Source organism: Corythoichthys intestinalis, chromosome 10, assembly GCF_030265065.1.
Source record: "Corythoichthys intestinalis isolate RoL2023-P3 chromosome 10, ASM3026506v1, whole genome shotgun sequence".
NCBI lineage: Eukaryota > Metazoa > Chordata > Actinopteri > Syngnathiformes > Syngnathidae > Corythoichthys > Corythoichthys intestinalis.
In genome coordinates this window covers 13837248-13852778 of record NC_080404.1, presented here as the reverse complement: position 1 = coordinate 13852778, position 15531 = coordinate 13837248, and the positions used below count along the sequence as shown (strand labels likewise).

The 15531-nt window shown below is 38.6% G+C and overlaps 1 protein-coding gene across 33 annotated transcripts in view; it reads right to left on the bottom strand.

Annotated features, from left to right (window-relative positions):
• Nucleotides 1-15531, bottom strand: part of LOC130922805 (neurexin-1a-like) — a 492025-nt gene that overhangs the window by 84594 nt on the left and 391900 nt on the right. For all 33 annotated transcript variants that reach the window (XM_057847885.1, XM_057847886.1, XM_057847902.1 and 30 more), the window contains one exon: nucleotides 3445-3616. In XM_057847885.1, coding sequence (XP_057703868.1) covers nucleotides 3445-3616 — 172 coding nt within the window. The remainder of the gene's footprint in view (nucleotides 1-3444; nucleotides 3617-15531) is intronic.

The following is a 15531-nucleotide window of genomic DNA, read 5'->3' as shown; positions in this document are numbered from 1 at the left end:
ATACATGGATACTTGTCAAACTAAAGGAGGGTTGACTGAATAATGACTTTCAGTGCTGGAGGTGAAAGAGGGAGTTGTACAGCAATTGTGACTGAATTTAATTAGTCTGCCATGAACCTATGATATTGCTAGCCACAGAACTGTTCCAAATGAATCATTTGAGTCCAGAATGTTCTAACACAAATGGCTAGGAGTTCAAATCATACATTAAATTAAAACAAAAATTCTACAGGTATCAGCAAATCTTTAATCTTTTAAATGCCAATGTTAACTAATTTAATACCCATGCCTAACTGCAGATAATTTCCCAAACACAAACTGTAAGTAGAGTTGTCCAATAATGACTTTTTATCCAATAATCGATATTCCGATATTGTCCAACTCCAGAAAAATCAATACTGATATCAAACCGATACTGATACATGCAGTCAGGGACTTATTATGTTAATTAATTGGTAATTAATATAATAAGCATATTATGGCTAGCTGTATTGTGATGCCCCATTGGATAGTTTAAAAAAGAAAAACGTAACAACTTCAAGGTTTTCCAATAACCTTTCTGTAAAAAATAACTTCAAATAAAGTTATGAAAAAGTACATATAAAGGTAGCGCCTGGGTTACGACGCACCCAATTTTGACTTTACAACACAGAGTCTCTTCCGCCATTTTGTCTCCAGTCGTTTTTTTTTTCCAGTCACGTAACAGTATATTGTCCGCCACCTCTCAGCATTGATGGTAAGCACAATATATTATGTCATTTTAATTTTGTTATTTATAGGTCTAATTAATCTAATCTCTAATATCTGGTATTTCATTATACTATACGTGTGGTCCGCTTTCCTTTTTTGCACTCGGACTTGTTTGACGTCACGCTAGCACTACTTTCTATTAGTTTCGAGCATTGCTTTTACGTTGGGCAGCGGGGGTGAACGCCAGTTAACATTTCAAGAAGGCAGTGAAACGGTAAACGGCGCAGAGCTGCATTTGTTTTCACTCCTGGACCGGTGCCACTAATATGTAGCTGCTAACTAATAGATTAGGACCTTATTTCCCTCGGTACTATTGTGCAGCAATTGAGGCATGTTTTAGTAAGCAAATTTGTCGCTATTGCTTTATTTTATAGCCTGATTGTACGCTGTTTGTCATTATTGTATTTATTTTCTAACTGTGTGTTCATAGTTTACATTGACAAATTAATAAATGTCAGTTGTAAGAATAACTATGGTGGGATTGATATTATCGGAGGGAAGTAATACCTATCTTTTTAATTTCTTTAACTTTATTTTATTAATACGACATATAAGACTTATTTTTGTTTAGTTATTACAGGATTTTGGGGGTATTTGAGTATTAATTTCGTCTTATGCGGAAATTCGACTTACATCGCCAGCATAGGAACGGAACTCATTCGTAACCCGGGGACTACCTGTATTGCACCACTATATTTATTGTTGAAATCAAAATAATACAAACACCAGTTTTTTTGGATCAAGTGCAAGTGCAATGTGCAAATAAGGCACTGCCATATCACATATGACTCACACAGAGCTTCTGGCTCAGAATAACAACAAAGGCACACAGCTTCAGTACAGTGAATAAGGTATGTCTTGAGTTTATAATTCATTTTCAATCATTTATTGTATATTTAATTTTCGCAACTTGAATGCAAATGGTTTACTCAGATAACAAATCCCAAGCATCTTAGTTTGTGGACATCTATCGGACAATCAACATAGCTGCTGCAGTAAGCTGTGATCAGCCCTTGTACAAAGACGTCGACATTCACTTTGAAGGCAACATGCATATTGGCCCAAAACTGATAATGGAAAGCTGATGTCAATAGTACATTATCATTTCAAAATGCTTTTATTGGCCAATCTTATCGCCTACCAGATAATATCGACGACTATAATAAATTATGTAAAAAAAGTTTTTTCTAACCGTCAAGTTTACATAACTTTTAATGCCTCGAACATTTGGTTGCATGCTTTTTAAGGCCTGAATTTTGACATAATCTATTTAATGACTTTTAATGCTTTTTAATGACCCGCCTAAACCCTGGAATATTAACAAATTTGGTTATAGTGAAATATCTAAATTTGATGTAGTTCAGAATTTGGAATGTTGATGTTTATAATAGAATTTTTTTTCATTTGCTTTTTTTAATGCACCTACAGAAAAAGAATGATCAGCCCCAAATAGTTGTGTTATGTTTGTGTGGTTTTATTTTTTTAAATTTTCTATCACTATCAGTTGTGTATATGTTAAAACATTAACAGAAAAATTCCATTATTTCCTTTAGGAAAGGTTGCCTCAAAAATCCATAATCAAAGATTGCTTGATCTCAAAGTTTCCTTTGAAAAAAATAGACAAGGTAATGGAGTAATTTATAACAGAAGACACCAATGACTTGATAAACTAATACACACTGACCTAAAACTATATCTAGATAAGGTTATCAAAACAGGCAAACGATAAATTTACTTACACCAGCTTTTTTCTTTCATCAGCACTGTCTGACTGTGAGTTTTAGGATTGATTGTTAACTCTGCTGTGTTTTCTCCCCAGTTTGTAACATATCAAAACTATTACTGTCCACGTTTTTTAACCTGGGGCGAGATGGAAGGATTGAGCCCATTTGACCATCTTGCTTTTGGATGGATGCTCCAGTCCTTTCTAAAAAGGTCAGTAAACATTCAGAAAAAAAAAAGCTTTTGTCCCACTGCCCAGACATTTAATTCATACTCTGAATCAAAAACATGTCAATTTGACTGGGAGCTGGAGAGCACACTCTTTGGGTGTTCTGCTTTATAGTTCAGCATCAGGATGTAAGCAAGTGGTAGCTTATCACTTTTATAAAGTTCTCAGTAGCTTTTGTCAAAGCCTTATGCATTACGGATAATACAGTAATACACATTGTGATATTGAAATAATTTTTCAATAAATACAGTCATGTCACTGACGTATAGATATTGCACAGAAAAATACTAGTATCACTGGGTCCTTCCTTCCTCAAGGAATCCATTCATATGACTTCAGGAAACATCACATAACAGGTTCAGCAACTATATAATATACATGCAAATCAACTTCATTTAATTTCAGTATTGTGTTCATAAATCTTAATTTATGTTTAAACATTGCTAAAACACTAAATGTAGAATGTGGGTAGATTTTAATCTACATCTTGTATTAGCTCCAATAACAAAAGTGTGGGTGAGTTGTAATTCATTAAAAAAATGTTGAGAAATATTGATATGTACAGTGTGGTTAGACCATGTACAAAGGCACTGGTATTATTCTACACAGCTGCTGGAAAGAGAATAACCAAAAACATTACATAATCACAACAAGTGCAGTTTAAGTCATTTACTTGCTCTTATTTTTCAAATTAACCTTAATTAGCAAACGCATGCTTGTCAGAAAGCGTGTGGGGAACTCACCTTGAGGGTAGCGCTCAATGACGGGAAGATCATCCAACTGGAGAGTGGCATTACCCCCACTCCTCGTAAACTTCACTATATGGTACTTTCCGTCGTTTACAAACTTTGATGTCTCCTCTATGTTAATGTCGTCTGTTCCAACATTAAATACAACGGCAATGTTTCCTCTTTCCTAAAACAAGAAAAACACAAGACGAAAAAAATTTGAGAGTTTTATTAAACTGAATTATAATTCCCAGAGATTTTTGTAGGTGTATGTTGCTTCGCGTTTCCATATTTACAGTATGTTAGCTGATTTCAGTTAAATATTGTGGTTTACTCAAAAACTGATTAAACAATAATCAGCCCTACAAAAATAGCACACTTTCAAATGGTCAATTAATAAATAGAATTACCCCATTGTTCACCTCGTGTTATACTGAAATCAATGCTAATGTCTCCTTGGATGGCCATAACACTAGCTTCGACCTAGGCTACACACTCTAAAATATGAGAAGTTGAAAAAAAATGCAAACTTGCTGCCATAGAAAATGTAATTTATGTTACTTACGTTAATTAGATTAAATTTACTTAGTTATTTCAAGTTTTAAGGACTCAAAGGCTAGGTTCATACTACAGGTCTTGCACGAATCCGATTTTTTTCCCGATTTTTTTGTGTTTTTCCGACTCAAATGAAGCATTAACGGTCTGAACGGGACAAGTCGCATAGAAGTGGACCATTTCAAATCCGATCAGAGTCCCTTTCGTATGTGGTTCAAATCCGATTTGGGCCACATTTTTTCAGAACGTGACTGGCGGTCTGAACTGTCAAGACTCCCAAATCGGAATCCATGCAGCAATTACGTCAGCAAAGAGCAAGAGGCACGGAGGACGGCAGCCATGTAGGCATTAGCACCTAGCTTGAACTCTACTTTTAAGCACGAAGCGGGCTTGAGCACAGTCACAAAAAAAAAAATTAATTAAAACAATGAAGAAAAGAATAAGCCTTACAATTTTTGATTTTCATTCTGTGCGCCGAATGAGCAATATTTCATTATTACAAACATGGCCGAGTCGGGGCAAACTGACGCACCCACGTCATTTCATGCACACACGAAAGGACGTTCTATCAGTCCATATAAACTTTGAATTTGAATTAAACGGGGATTATTTACATCTGTTATTTGTGTCCTCTTTTTGGAAATCAAAATATGATCACTCTGGAATGACATACAGCATTGTAATTTGTTTTGATGCTTCTGCGCATGCGGGTCTCTTTGCTGCGCGCATCTCAGACTGCGAATGAGTGCGCATGCGTGATACTTGAACGATTTCAATGGACAAAGGCAGTCTGAATGGGCACGCCAAAAAAGACAGATATGGCAAAAAATTAGATTTGTGCATTAAGACCTGTAGTACGAACCTAACCAAATTACCCATAAATTGGATTATAGTGAATTGTTTTAAATTGCAGCACTTAAATTAACTTGAATGAATTAGATTACAGTAATTTCTTTGAGTTTGCAGGACTCCAAATATCTTGAACAAGTTAGATCATAGTAACTTATTTATTGTGAGCTTCCAATACTTAAGTGATACCTTAGTTAGCTTAAGCGCTGCCCGTTCATCATATGCAGGTGAACTTTTTTACCTGAAATAATTCAACTTGCTACAACATGCTAATTTAATTAATTTTCCAACAGTAATGACCCTACCACCAAATAAATGGAGAACATTCAATGGATAAACTCAGGGGAGTTAAACTATTTTAAAATTCTCCACAATGCATTTAAGACACAAGAAACACGGGCTCTTGACACGCCTCTGAATGTTTTGTTAATGCTTGGTTTGAAACGAACAATCAGCATATCAGTAGGTTATCAGTAGTATAACCTTGTGTAGTATAACCAAAGCTCTCGTCAACACTTTCACTTACTTCACATCAATTTAGCAAGTAAGTATTGTGGCGAGCGACGGGGAGAAGAATGACAGTAAATTGCCTTTTGTTATTAATAATTGCTGTTCTTGTGCCCCATACACTGGATGACCCCAAGAAACAACACACCTTATTGAACAGAACACACATGACATAACAGCAGCAATCACTTCTCTCAGTCGTGGTTGCCACAACTACCCATCTATTGTTGCGGAACAGATGAACAAGAGTCGATATAATATTTTACTCTTTTATAAACTGTTGCGTTGTCTTGTTACAGGCAAGTAAGTAAGGTTCTGAAGAGAGCTTCTGAAGGTTCTCAAGAGAGCTCTGTTTGATGGCACAGTTCACTGTGGACGAGAGTGGGAAAGTTTTGCTGTCAGAAAAGCGCTAAATAGAGTAGGCTGATCTGCACATGTCTGACAGAACGCCCAAAGAACACTAGGTACAACAAATATTTTTTTCTAATTTGACTTAATTGAGATACCTCAAGCTAGGCATGTTTTGCAGGCCAAAATTACTACATACTTCTTAAAAATTAGTGTTCAACAACAGGTTGATAAAAATTGAGTTTGGTTCACTTATAATATTTAATTGTAATAATAATTAATTTATATATAATATTTAATGAAATGTAATAATAATTAATTTAAATATAATTTTAATGAATATTAATATGAATTAATATTTAATGGTTCTGTTATAATGTCCCTTCTCTTCACTGTCTATATGTTTCCACTTGGAAAAATCTCCCGCCACCACAGATTCAGATTCTTCTCCCGTGTTGATGAAATCCAGCAATGCCCATGCCCATACCCCAGGCTAGAGATGACCCCATCCGATCTTTGGATCGGATCGGATGCTGATATGGGCAAAAAAATGTGCATCGGTATCGGATCGGAACACAGGAAAAATTCCGATCCAGACTTCCGATCCAGTTTTTTTTTTTTTTTTTTTAAGTCCGGTCCGGGTTTTCCAGCGCACCAGTTTACATAATCCATTCCAGTTTCCCTAAAATCCGGTCCGCATTTTACGGCACACTTTCAACACACTACATTTACATTACCGTCTCCCAATTTACCGAGAGACTTTATCGGTAAAAATGTCAGCTGTGTGGGATCATTTCACCTTAAAGGACAACAAAGACGAAGAGGCAGGGAGCAACATAATGCACAATAAAGGCAAGCGTAGTGGTAAAGCTGTAAGAAGTTTTAATACAACCAACCTAATCAAGCATTTAGCGAAATACCACCACAAACATATGAGGAGTATGTTAAGAAAACCGAAGACAAAAAGAAAGGTCCTACGCAACTAACACTGGCAGAAACTTTTGCTATGCCTGACAAACTGGCACTCGACAGTCCCAAAGCCCAGGGAATAACAGGAGTCATTGCCGAAGAATTCATTCTGGATGACGAGCCATTATCTCACGTGAGTAAAGACGCACCATCCAACACGTGATTCGGCCGTGGAAGATTCGAGAACGATTTACAAACATCCAAATTCCCGATTATTGAAATATGTCAAGTAAAGAGGGACACAATGAGAAACTGACCGCATTGCGTCCCGAAAGTAAACATAACTTGTCTTAGACCCGGGTAATGCCAATGCTCAACTCACGGCTTTAGCTCAACTCATGCCGCTGGATAAAAAACACAAGAATACCTGACTGCTGCTGATAGCCGCTACAAACTACGTCAACGTCGTTTTACTGGAGATAATAGATATCATATGTATATAGAACAAGATGCTACACGACAGACTCAACTGCGTTAGCAACACTGAAGTATTGAAAACCAGATGCATTAGTAAACAGCCGCCATCTTAAAGCAGAAGACTTCCCTAGTAGGCTGTTGTGAACCTTCCAAGCGAACCTAATTAACTTTTTATCTAAAATACTCTTAAATCGGCAAAATCTTGACTTGAATCTATCTTCAAAACAGTTTTAAAACTTTCACATGTCGAAAGTAGACAGAAGGGAAATTATGGAATAACCGGAGCAATTTTGGGGACTTGAGTATTTTATTTACTGTTTTAAAATGTTAACTTGATACTGAAATAGTCATTTATTTAAACCTGAGAGGCGTTTTATACACTTTGTGTAACTAATGCACAAAACATTAAAAACATCTAATAGCTTGGGGGATTTGGGGGATTTTCCACTGAGGTTGTTGGTGTGTTTTGCTTTTTTAAGACAGTTTACAATATTATTTGCACGTTTTACTGACTGACTATGCCATTTCTGTTTGTTATTTATAATGTTTTGTGTTTGTCACTGAATAAACAGGTCAGTTTCTTGTTACCAACCGTTGTGTGTTATTCAAACTCACCTAATTCAGCTGGCTAGTTGTTATCAAGAGTACTAAAACCTTTTTCAACATGAGTCGGACAACTAAGTAAATAGGCTAAATAACTTTAAACTTTAACACATGCTCAGAAAGGTCGGTATCGGTATCGGCCAGTATCGGTATCGGATGGGAAGTGCAAAACAATATCGGTATCGGAGCGGTAGTGCAAAAACCTGGATCGGGACATCCCTACCCCAGGCACTTGTTAACTTCTTCCATGACCTAAAAATCTGAATATCACGAAATCATCTCAAACTCTATAGCAAGACTGAGGTCAGGTTTGTCGTTGTTGCTGTTTTATTTTTGTAAAGTAGCCTGAGTTCTATATAAATCCGTTATTTTTACTGTATAATTTATATTTGCAATGGTATACAAGTAGTATATTAGTAGTTTATACAATAGTATACAATATTACATTTATATGTATATTTTATTGTTTTTTACAATATTTTTATTATCGTGTTCTCATTGTTCCCATCCATCCATCCATCCATCCATCCATCCATCCATCCATCCATCCATCCATCCATCCATCCATCCATCCATCCATCCATCCATCCATCCATCCATCCATCCATCCATCCATCCATCCATCCATCCATCCATCCATCCATCCATCCATCCATCCATCCATCCATCCATCCATCATTTCCTGCTTAATCCGGGGTCAGGTTGCGGGGGCAGCCGCTTTAGCAGGGAAGCCTAGACTTCCCAGTCCCCAGCCACTTCAACCAGAATCTCTCCGGCGGGATCCCAAGGCGTTCCCAGGCCAGCCAAGAGACATGGTCTCTCCAACACGTCCTGGGTCGTCCCCGGGGCCTCCCACCGGTGGGACATGCCTGGAACACCTCTCCAGGGAGGCGTCTAGGAGGCAGCCGAACCAGATGCCCGAGCCACCTCAACTGGCTCCTCTCAACGCGGAGGAGTGGCGGCTCGAGTCCCTCCCGGATGACCGAGCTTCTTACCCTATCTCTAAGGGAGAGCCTGGACACCCAGCAGAGGAAACTAATTTCGGACGTTGTATCCGGGATCTTGTTCTTTCGTTCACGACCCACAGATCATGGCCATAGGTGAGGGTAGGAACGTAGGTCGACTGGCAAATCGAAAGCTTCGCATCTCGGCCCAGCTCCTTCACCACTACGGACTGGTGCAGAGTCCTCCTCATTGCAGACGCTGCAGCAATCCGCCTGTCAATCTACCGTTTCCCTCCTACTCTCACTCGTGAACAAGACCCCAAGATACTTGAACTCCTCCACTTAGGGCAGGATCTCATCCCTGACCCAGAGAGGGCACGCCACCCTTTCCGACTGAGGACCATGGTCTCGGATTTGGAGGTGCTGATCTTCATCCCAACTGCTTGACAGTCAGCTGCGAACCGCTCCAGTGAGAGCTGGAGGTCACAGGTTGATGAAGCCAACAACACCACATCATCTGCAAAAAGCAGAGATGCAATGCTGAGGCCACCAAACCGAACCCCCTCAATGCTTCAATTCTGTCCATATAAAGTATGACAGAATCAGTGACAAAGGGCAGCCTTGGCGGAGTCCAACACTCACTGAAAATGAATTCGACATACTGCCGGCAATGCGGACCAAACTCTGACACCGGTTGTACCGGGAGCGAACAGCCCTTACCAAGGGGCGCGGTAGAATATAATGTTGAAAATACTGTATATTTATATTTTTTAAACCAAATTTGGCACATTCCCCTATTTCGTGTGAAACTTTACAATAATTAAAGTAACTACAGAGAATTAAGGGCTACAGTAATCCTTAATGCTGCCTGAACTCAAGATTGCCAGTGATCTCTACATGAGGCAGGCTCCTTTAACAATTTATGTTCAAAGTTGTTAATATGTACTGCTTAATCAATTTTTCAATGAGTTTGCATGCTAGTGCAAGTTGCTCTCTCCTCTTTGGAAATTCAATGAAATCAGCATCTGGTTGGTAGCTGAACCTATGGTACAACTGCAGCAGTCTGCATGTCATTATCCATTCAGCACTGCCCTGCTCTGCATTTTAGTCTCTTGCCGTAACTCTCTTAAAATGGTAAATCAACTGATTTCCAACACCAGCAGGTTCTTATTCTGTTTAAGTTTGGATATGTCAGACTTGTAATTAAAATCAAAACCATGAATTACCTTTTTGTGCAGACTGAGTGTTGTACAGGTTGCTTAACTGGATACTGTACTTGTATGATTCACTGTCTCATTTGGAAAACTAATCCACCAACGTGTGTGGTGTGAGAGAAGTGAGAGGATGATTGTCAAACACTGATGTGGCAGTAAAACCTTGCCTATGAGTTAATTTGTGTCAGGTTGAGTGATTTGCTCCCCTTAAAACCCTTTGGGAAGAGTCCCTGAGACAGCAGCTGTGCAGTGAGCAGCACCCTACTGCTTACTCTGAATTATAAAATTTAGTCCAAGTGGAAGAGATAAAATGAGACTATTCTTAAACCTTCAAAATCTAGACCCATTAATACTGATCTTCTTTGCAACTGGTAGTCTTTAGGGACAAACTCAATTAAAATCCTTCTTTAAATAGTTTCTTCCAATTCACTTTTATGCTTCCCTTGGCCTTGTTAAGGTTTACAACATAAGTGCCCACAGTATACAATCTGATAGACAGATTTTAAGATAGATAAGTGGTTTAGGGTGAAAAACAACGTAAGAAGCGCATGCTAGATGACCTTTGACCTCAGAGAAATGTCAAACCACTGCAGATATGTTCTAAAATTTTGTCAAAAAGCTTCCTAGAAGAGTGGAAGCTACTCTATGTACATAAGGGCCACTGGCATCATATTAAATTATGTTTTAGATTACTGCAAGAGTCACAATGTTTTGCTCATCGCCCTACAGTGTATTTTGATTCATTCATTCATCCTTTACAGGCCTTTACATGACATGTACATTAAGAATATTTTCTATTTATAATATACGTAATATCAACAATTACAACATTTCTTATAATTGGTTAGACTTCAGCACGCAGTTCTGTCGTGGGCCAAGAGAATCTTAATCTTGGAGGTTTAATAGCTCATAGGCTAATGTCGGAGTGATTGATAGCTGCTTATATAAACCATGGCCATCACTGCACATTCCAGGCTGCTCACTTGTCCTTTCTCATGGGAGCATACTGTATGGCGTGCACATTCCACACCCAGCCTTGTCTAAAATTGTGCATGGTGTCTTGATTAATTGCTCATCAAGCAGCAATAGAGTTTAATTAACTGATGAAGTTGATCCGCCATTCTACTCTAATCTCGTCTCTGTTTTTTAATGCTTCTTATCCTCACAGCTGGAGGGTGGAGTATCTGCCGTAATATTGGAGGTGTCAGTCGCTTGTAAAATGTCCCCATCTGCAGTCATTATACAACTATAGGCATAGTTGTTTTAGTAGCAATAAAGCTGCAAAATAGACACTGCAGACCAAATCCTTGCGTAGCAACATTTATTTTTTCCACTTACGCCCGCAAAAGCATATTAGTAGGCTACTCATTTTCTTCCCAATACAATGTGTAAACAATAACTGTTGTAAATGTAAACAGTCCAACCAAATAGGATTTAAAGTGCATGTGACACGAAAAAGCATGTTTATTTCATAATACACGCAGTATTTTATGCTCCTGAATGATATGGAGCGCTTGGATGCGTGTGGAAGCGATCACTATATTTATTTAGTTTTTTTTAATCCCGCGCCTTGAAAATGAGTGACTTCCGGCTTCGGTCTTGCATTGAGGAGGAGGGCGCTGTGACGTGTACGGGTGAAGGCGTCCTCTTCACTAAACAGCCGTACTGTTGTGTATGAGGACTAAAGATTCAGCTGATTTTGCGGATTAATACGTTTATTTTTCGCATCACGCCAGCCAAACGTCTGCAGAAAAATCTTGCTCTATGAGGGAGAGGCGTGTGCGCCTTTTTGGAGTTTCAAAAGGTTCCCATTCACCGTGGATATTGGCCAAGCCCTACTACTGTGGGACCATTGGACTTACGAGGAAGTGAGTAAACATCTTGTTTTGTATAATGTCAAATATTAAGACAGCGATTACAAAGTAAACACTACAAACTTTCTTTAAATAAGGGACTACTTACGTTTGATCATTGATAGGCACGTAAAAAGCTCTCCTCAAGCACATTAGCTGCATGTTAGCGGCACAACAACTGCAGCCGCCCTCCTCCGGGAAACAAACTGTATATTGCTCTCCGCCGGGCGGGTTGCCGATCCGCGAAGACAATCGACAACCCAGTCGTCATGTCAAATAATCCGGGCTAGTTATGTGTGATTTTCCGCTTCGAAGACTTTGAAACATCACTCGGTTCGGATTAGCATGTCGGCTAGCTGTCACGCCTCTTGGTTTGTTTACATTCTCCGAAGCCAGGGAAGGGAAATGACATATGTCCGGTTTAGGTGTCATAAAATATCGTTCGGGAGGTGCGACAGTAAAGGTGAAGTCGACAGTTTTGACAACTATGGAGTCATTTTGCCATGTCGCCCTGAATAAGTGCATTTTTATTATTTCATATTCCATTTAGCACAAGATCGTTATTTGTCATGACCATGCCATTTATTTAGCAATTGGGGAAAATACTTGGATAAAAAGAATATCCTGTAAAAATATTGAAGTAGAGAGACTGAAACAATGACATTTTGCGGCTCTCTTCGTCGTGTTTTCCTCGTTCTGAATAATTCCCCCTCAATGGGCTGCATAGTAAAACCGATGAGCCCAGTCTCCCGCTGACGTCATCCACCTGTTGGGGACGCTCGAGCCCTATAATGGTAGGCGTGGCAAACCGGCAGATTAAAAGACTAATTTCTCATCATCTGCGCTTTGCTAAATTGTTGTATATAGTTGAATCGTCTCAAAATATGATTCTAATTCACATAATAATGCTATTTAAGACTTTTTCTCTCCTGTTGTATGTTCTTTAAACATTGACTTATTTATTGGATCCATGTTATTGCCTATTTGGCATAGAGGCTATTTAAATGCCGCAAAATATGAATACCTCTGCACTCATTTACAAGTAATTTCTGATGACGACAACTGTGCTTTGGTGATACTTTATTGCTCGTCAGCAACGCCACAGGACTGCAACCCATCATTCTACACTGCACGAGCCTCTGAGGCTCTGCTGGCAGGTGGAGGAGCACCTCTGCCATCCCTTAAGTATGTCTTTGTGTGCATGTAGTGTATGAGCACACAGGCATGCTGACTTGGGGGAATATTATGATCTCACCACAGAGGCTAAATGTCTTTGTATAGCAAGGACATGCAGGCCATTCTCTCTACCTTATCTTTTAATTACCCCTGACATTCGTCTGCTTCTCCCTTTTAAGCTTTGTTAATGAAATTACAGAGCTAATGGAAGAATTAGGCACAAGAAAATCACTCCCCTCTTTTTTGTGGCATGTATTTCTGCTCCATGAACTGTATACTATGCAGTATTTCAACTGATGCAGAACACATTGTGTGCCACAATGTATACATATGCACAAAATGCAATTGTTGATACCAAATGCAAACAAAGCAACAAACTCATATTAAATGTCAAAATTACAACACAATTGCATTCCAGAACAAATTGGGCTTATGATGCAAGAGAGTCATGATTCATTTGCGCCATACAATATTAGTAGGGCTGCCAACTGTCCCTTGAAAAACAGAATCGTCCTGTATTCAGAAATACCGGAAGTGTCCCTTATTGAGCTTTTAAGGGATGCACTTTGTCCCTTATCATCAAACAAAAACATAGAGTCTTATTCATAGTACGAACGAAGAAATACTGGTATGCTTTACAAGAATATGCAAGGAAACACATTCTCCCGCCTATCCTGCTTTTTGACCAATGAGCTGACGGCACAAAGGCAATACAAAATCTCACTTATCTCATTGGTCGAAGTACTGTCGCTAACAGACGACAACATAAGAGTGTGGGGGATAAGAGGTTTGAGTGAAGAGAGAGTAAAGGCATGTTAAAAATGATGATCATTCGTTTTCCTGTTCTTCATTGTAAACCGTTTTCGTCAATTGTGTTATATTTTTGTGTTTGTCAAATTCATTATATTCAGAGCAGTGGTTCTTAACTGGGGTTCGGTGAAGGTTAAGAAAGGCAGAGCCCTATTTTGTATGCTGACTAAATCTAAGCAAAGTAGCGTTTTAGATTACAGGTTTTGGACTGGTTTGCCCTCAATTTACAGGCTTTATTCCGTTTCTATCAACTGCTAGCCCTCTATCTAATGGCAGGAGAAATCGGTTTGCCCGGTGGATGGTTGACTCGCAGTCGATTTGAGGAAGAACACTACTGTTCAAACGTTTGGGGTCTACGCGACCCCAAAACTTTTGAACCGTAGTGTACCATATGGGAAGTTTGGGTCGCTTAGACCCCAAACTTTGTAACGGTAGTGTATGGCAGACCTACAGGCAGCATGAACTGTGCAGATCAGGAGTGCCCAAGTCCGGTCCTCGAGAGCACTATCCAGCTTGTTTTCCATATCTCCCTCCTCCAACACACCTGAATCAAATAATCAGGCTCGCTCTCAGGCTCCTGCAGAGCTTGCTGATGAACTGATCATTTGAATCAGGTATGTTCGAGGAGGGAAACATGGAAAACAAGTTGGATAGGGGCTCTCCAGGACCGGGCTTAGGCACCCCTTGCGTAGATAATAAAAAAAAAAAGAACAAAAAAACATTTGAGTCATTTCACGTCATGAAAATAGTATGTGATGCAAGGATGCCACAATATAATGAGAATGTAGGCATGAAAAAAAAAAGAACAGAGTGAAATGAGTTTCATTTCATTTAACAATGTGAAAACCAACGGCAAAAGGCAAAATATTTGTAGTAAATTTGAAATCTGGAAGAAATTTGAACAGGAATTCACTTAGATGTTAGCTTGCTTGTTTTGAATTCGTAAAAATTCCGGCTTCATTATGAAATTCTGACAGGTTCAGTGAATGCACCTGTGAAACTTGTGGGGTTCGATACCTTTAACAAGGTTAGAACCACTGATTTAGAGTGATCATTTGTGAAAATGTTATTGCTGAGGGGACTTTGAACAAACCTGAATTGTTCCCCCCCAAAAAACAATAAATCTTTAGAATTTGTTTCCACTTTTTAAAAAAAAGTATCAAAAAATAAATAAATAAATAAATAAAAAACACCTAAACACACACACATACACACACATCTACACACACACATAAAGGCTTAGGACCTTAAGTTTTAAATTACACAATTTTAAATTTAGCAAACAAATTTAATTCTAGTATATTTTGTATTAACAATACATTGCTGATAATTATGAATTCAGTTTTGAGTACAATTATTACATTATAATGACAGTAAAAAAAATCTCTCTTCACATACAAAAATAAATAATTAAAGGTTGAAGATTAAGGGGCCGGACGGCTCTACCAATCAGGTGTCTCTTATTTATTTATTTATTTTCTCCAGGTAGTTGGCAACCCTTTATGTTAGACAAATTAAAATACAGTGTGGCAAATATGTGAGATCACACTTAAGGCTACTGAAGCCTGCAAATACAATGTTTTGCTTTAATTCTTAAGTAATGGCATTGGCGCCATAAAATACAGGACTTTATACTGATGAACAATGATAGAGCAGAACCAAGTTTAGAGATTGTCATATGTAGACACTATTTGGAGTCTGCTGCATATTATGTTGTTTATTTTTTATACAAATGACCCTTTTCCATGTTTTTAAAGACTTAACCAATACTATGTTTGGGCATGTGGTCTCTCATCCCTCTCCAACATTCTGTTGAGCAGATGATTAAGACATAATGTTGGCACACAGGATCAAGTC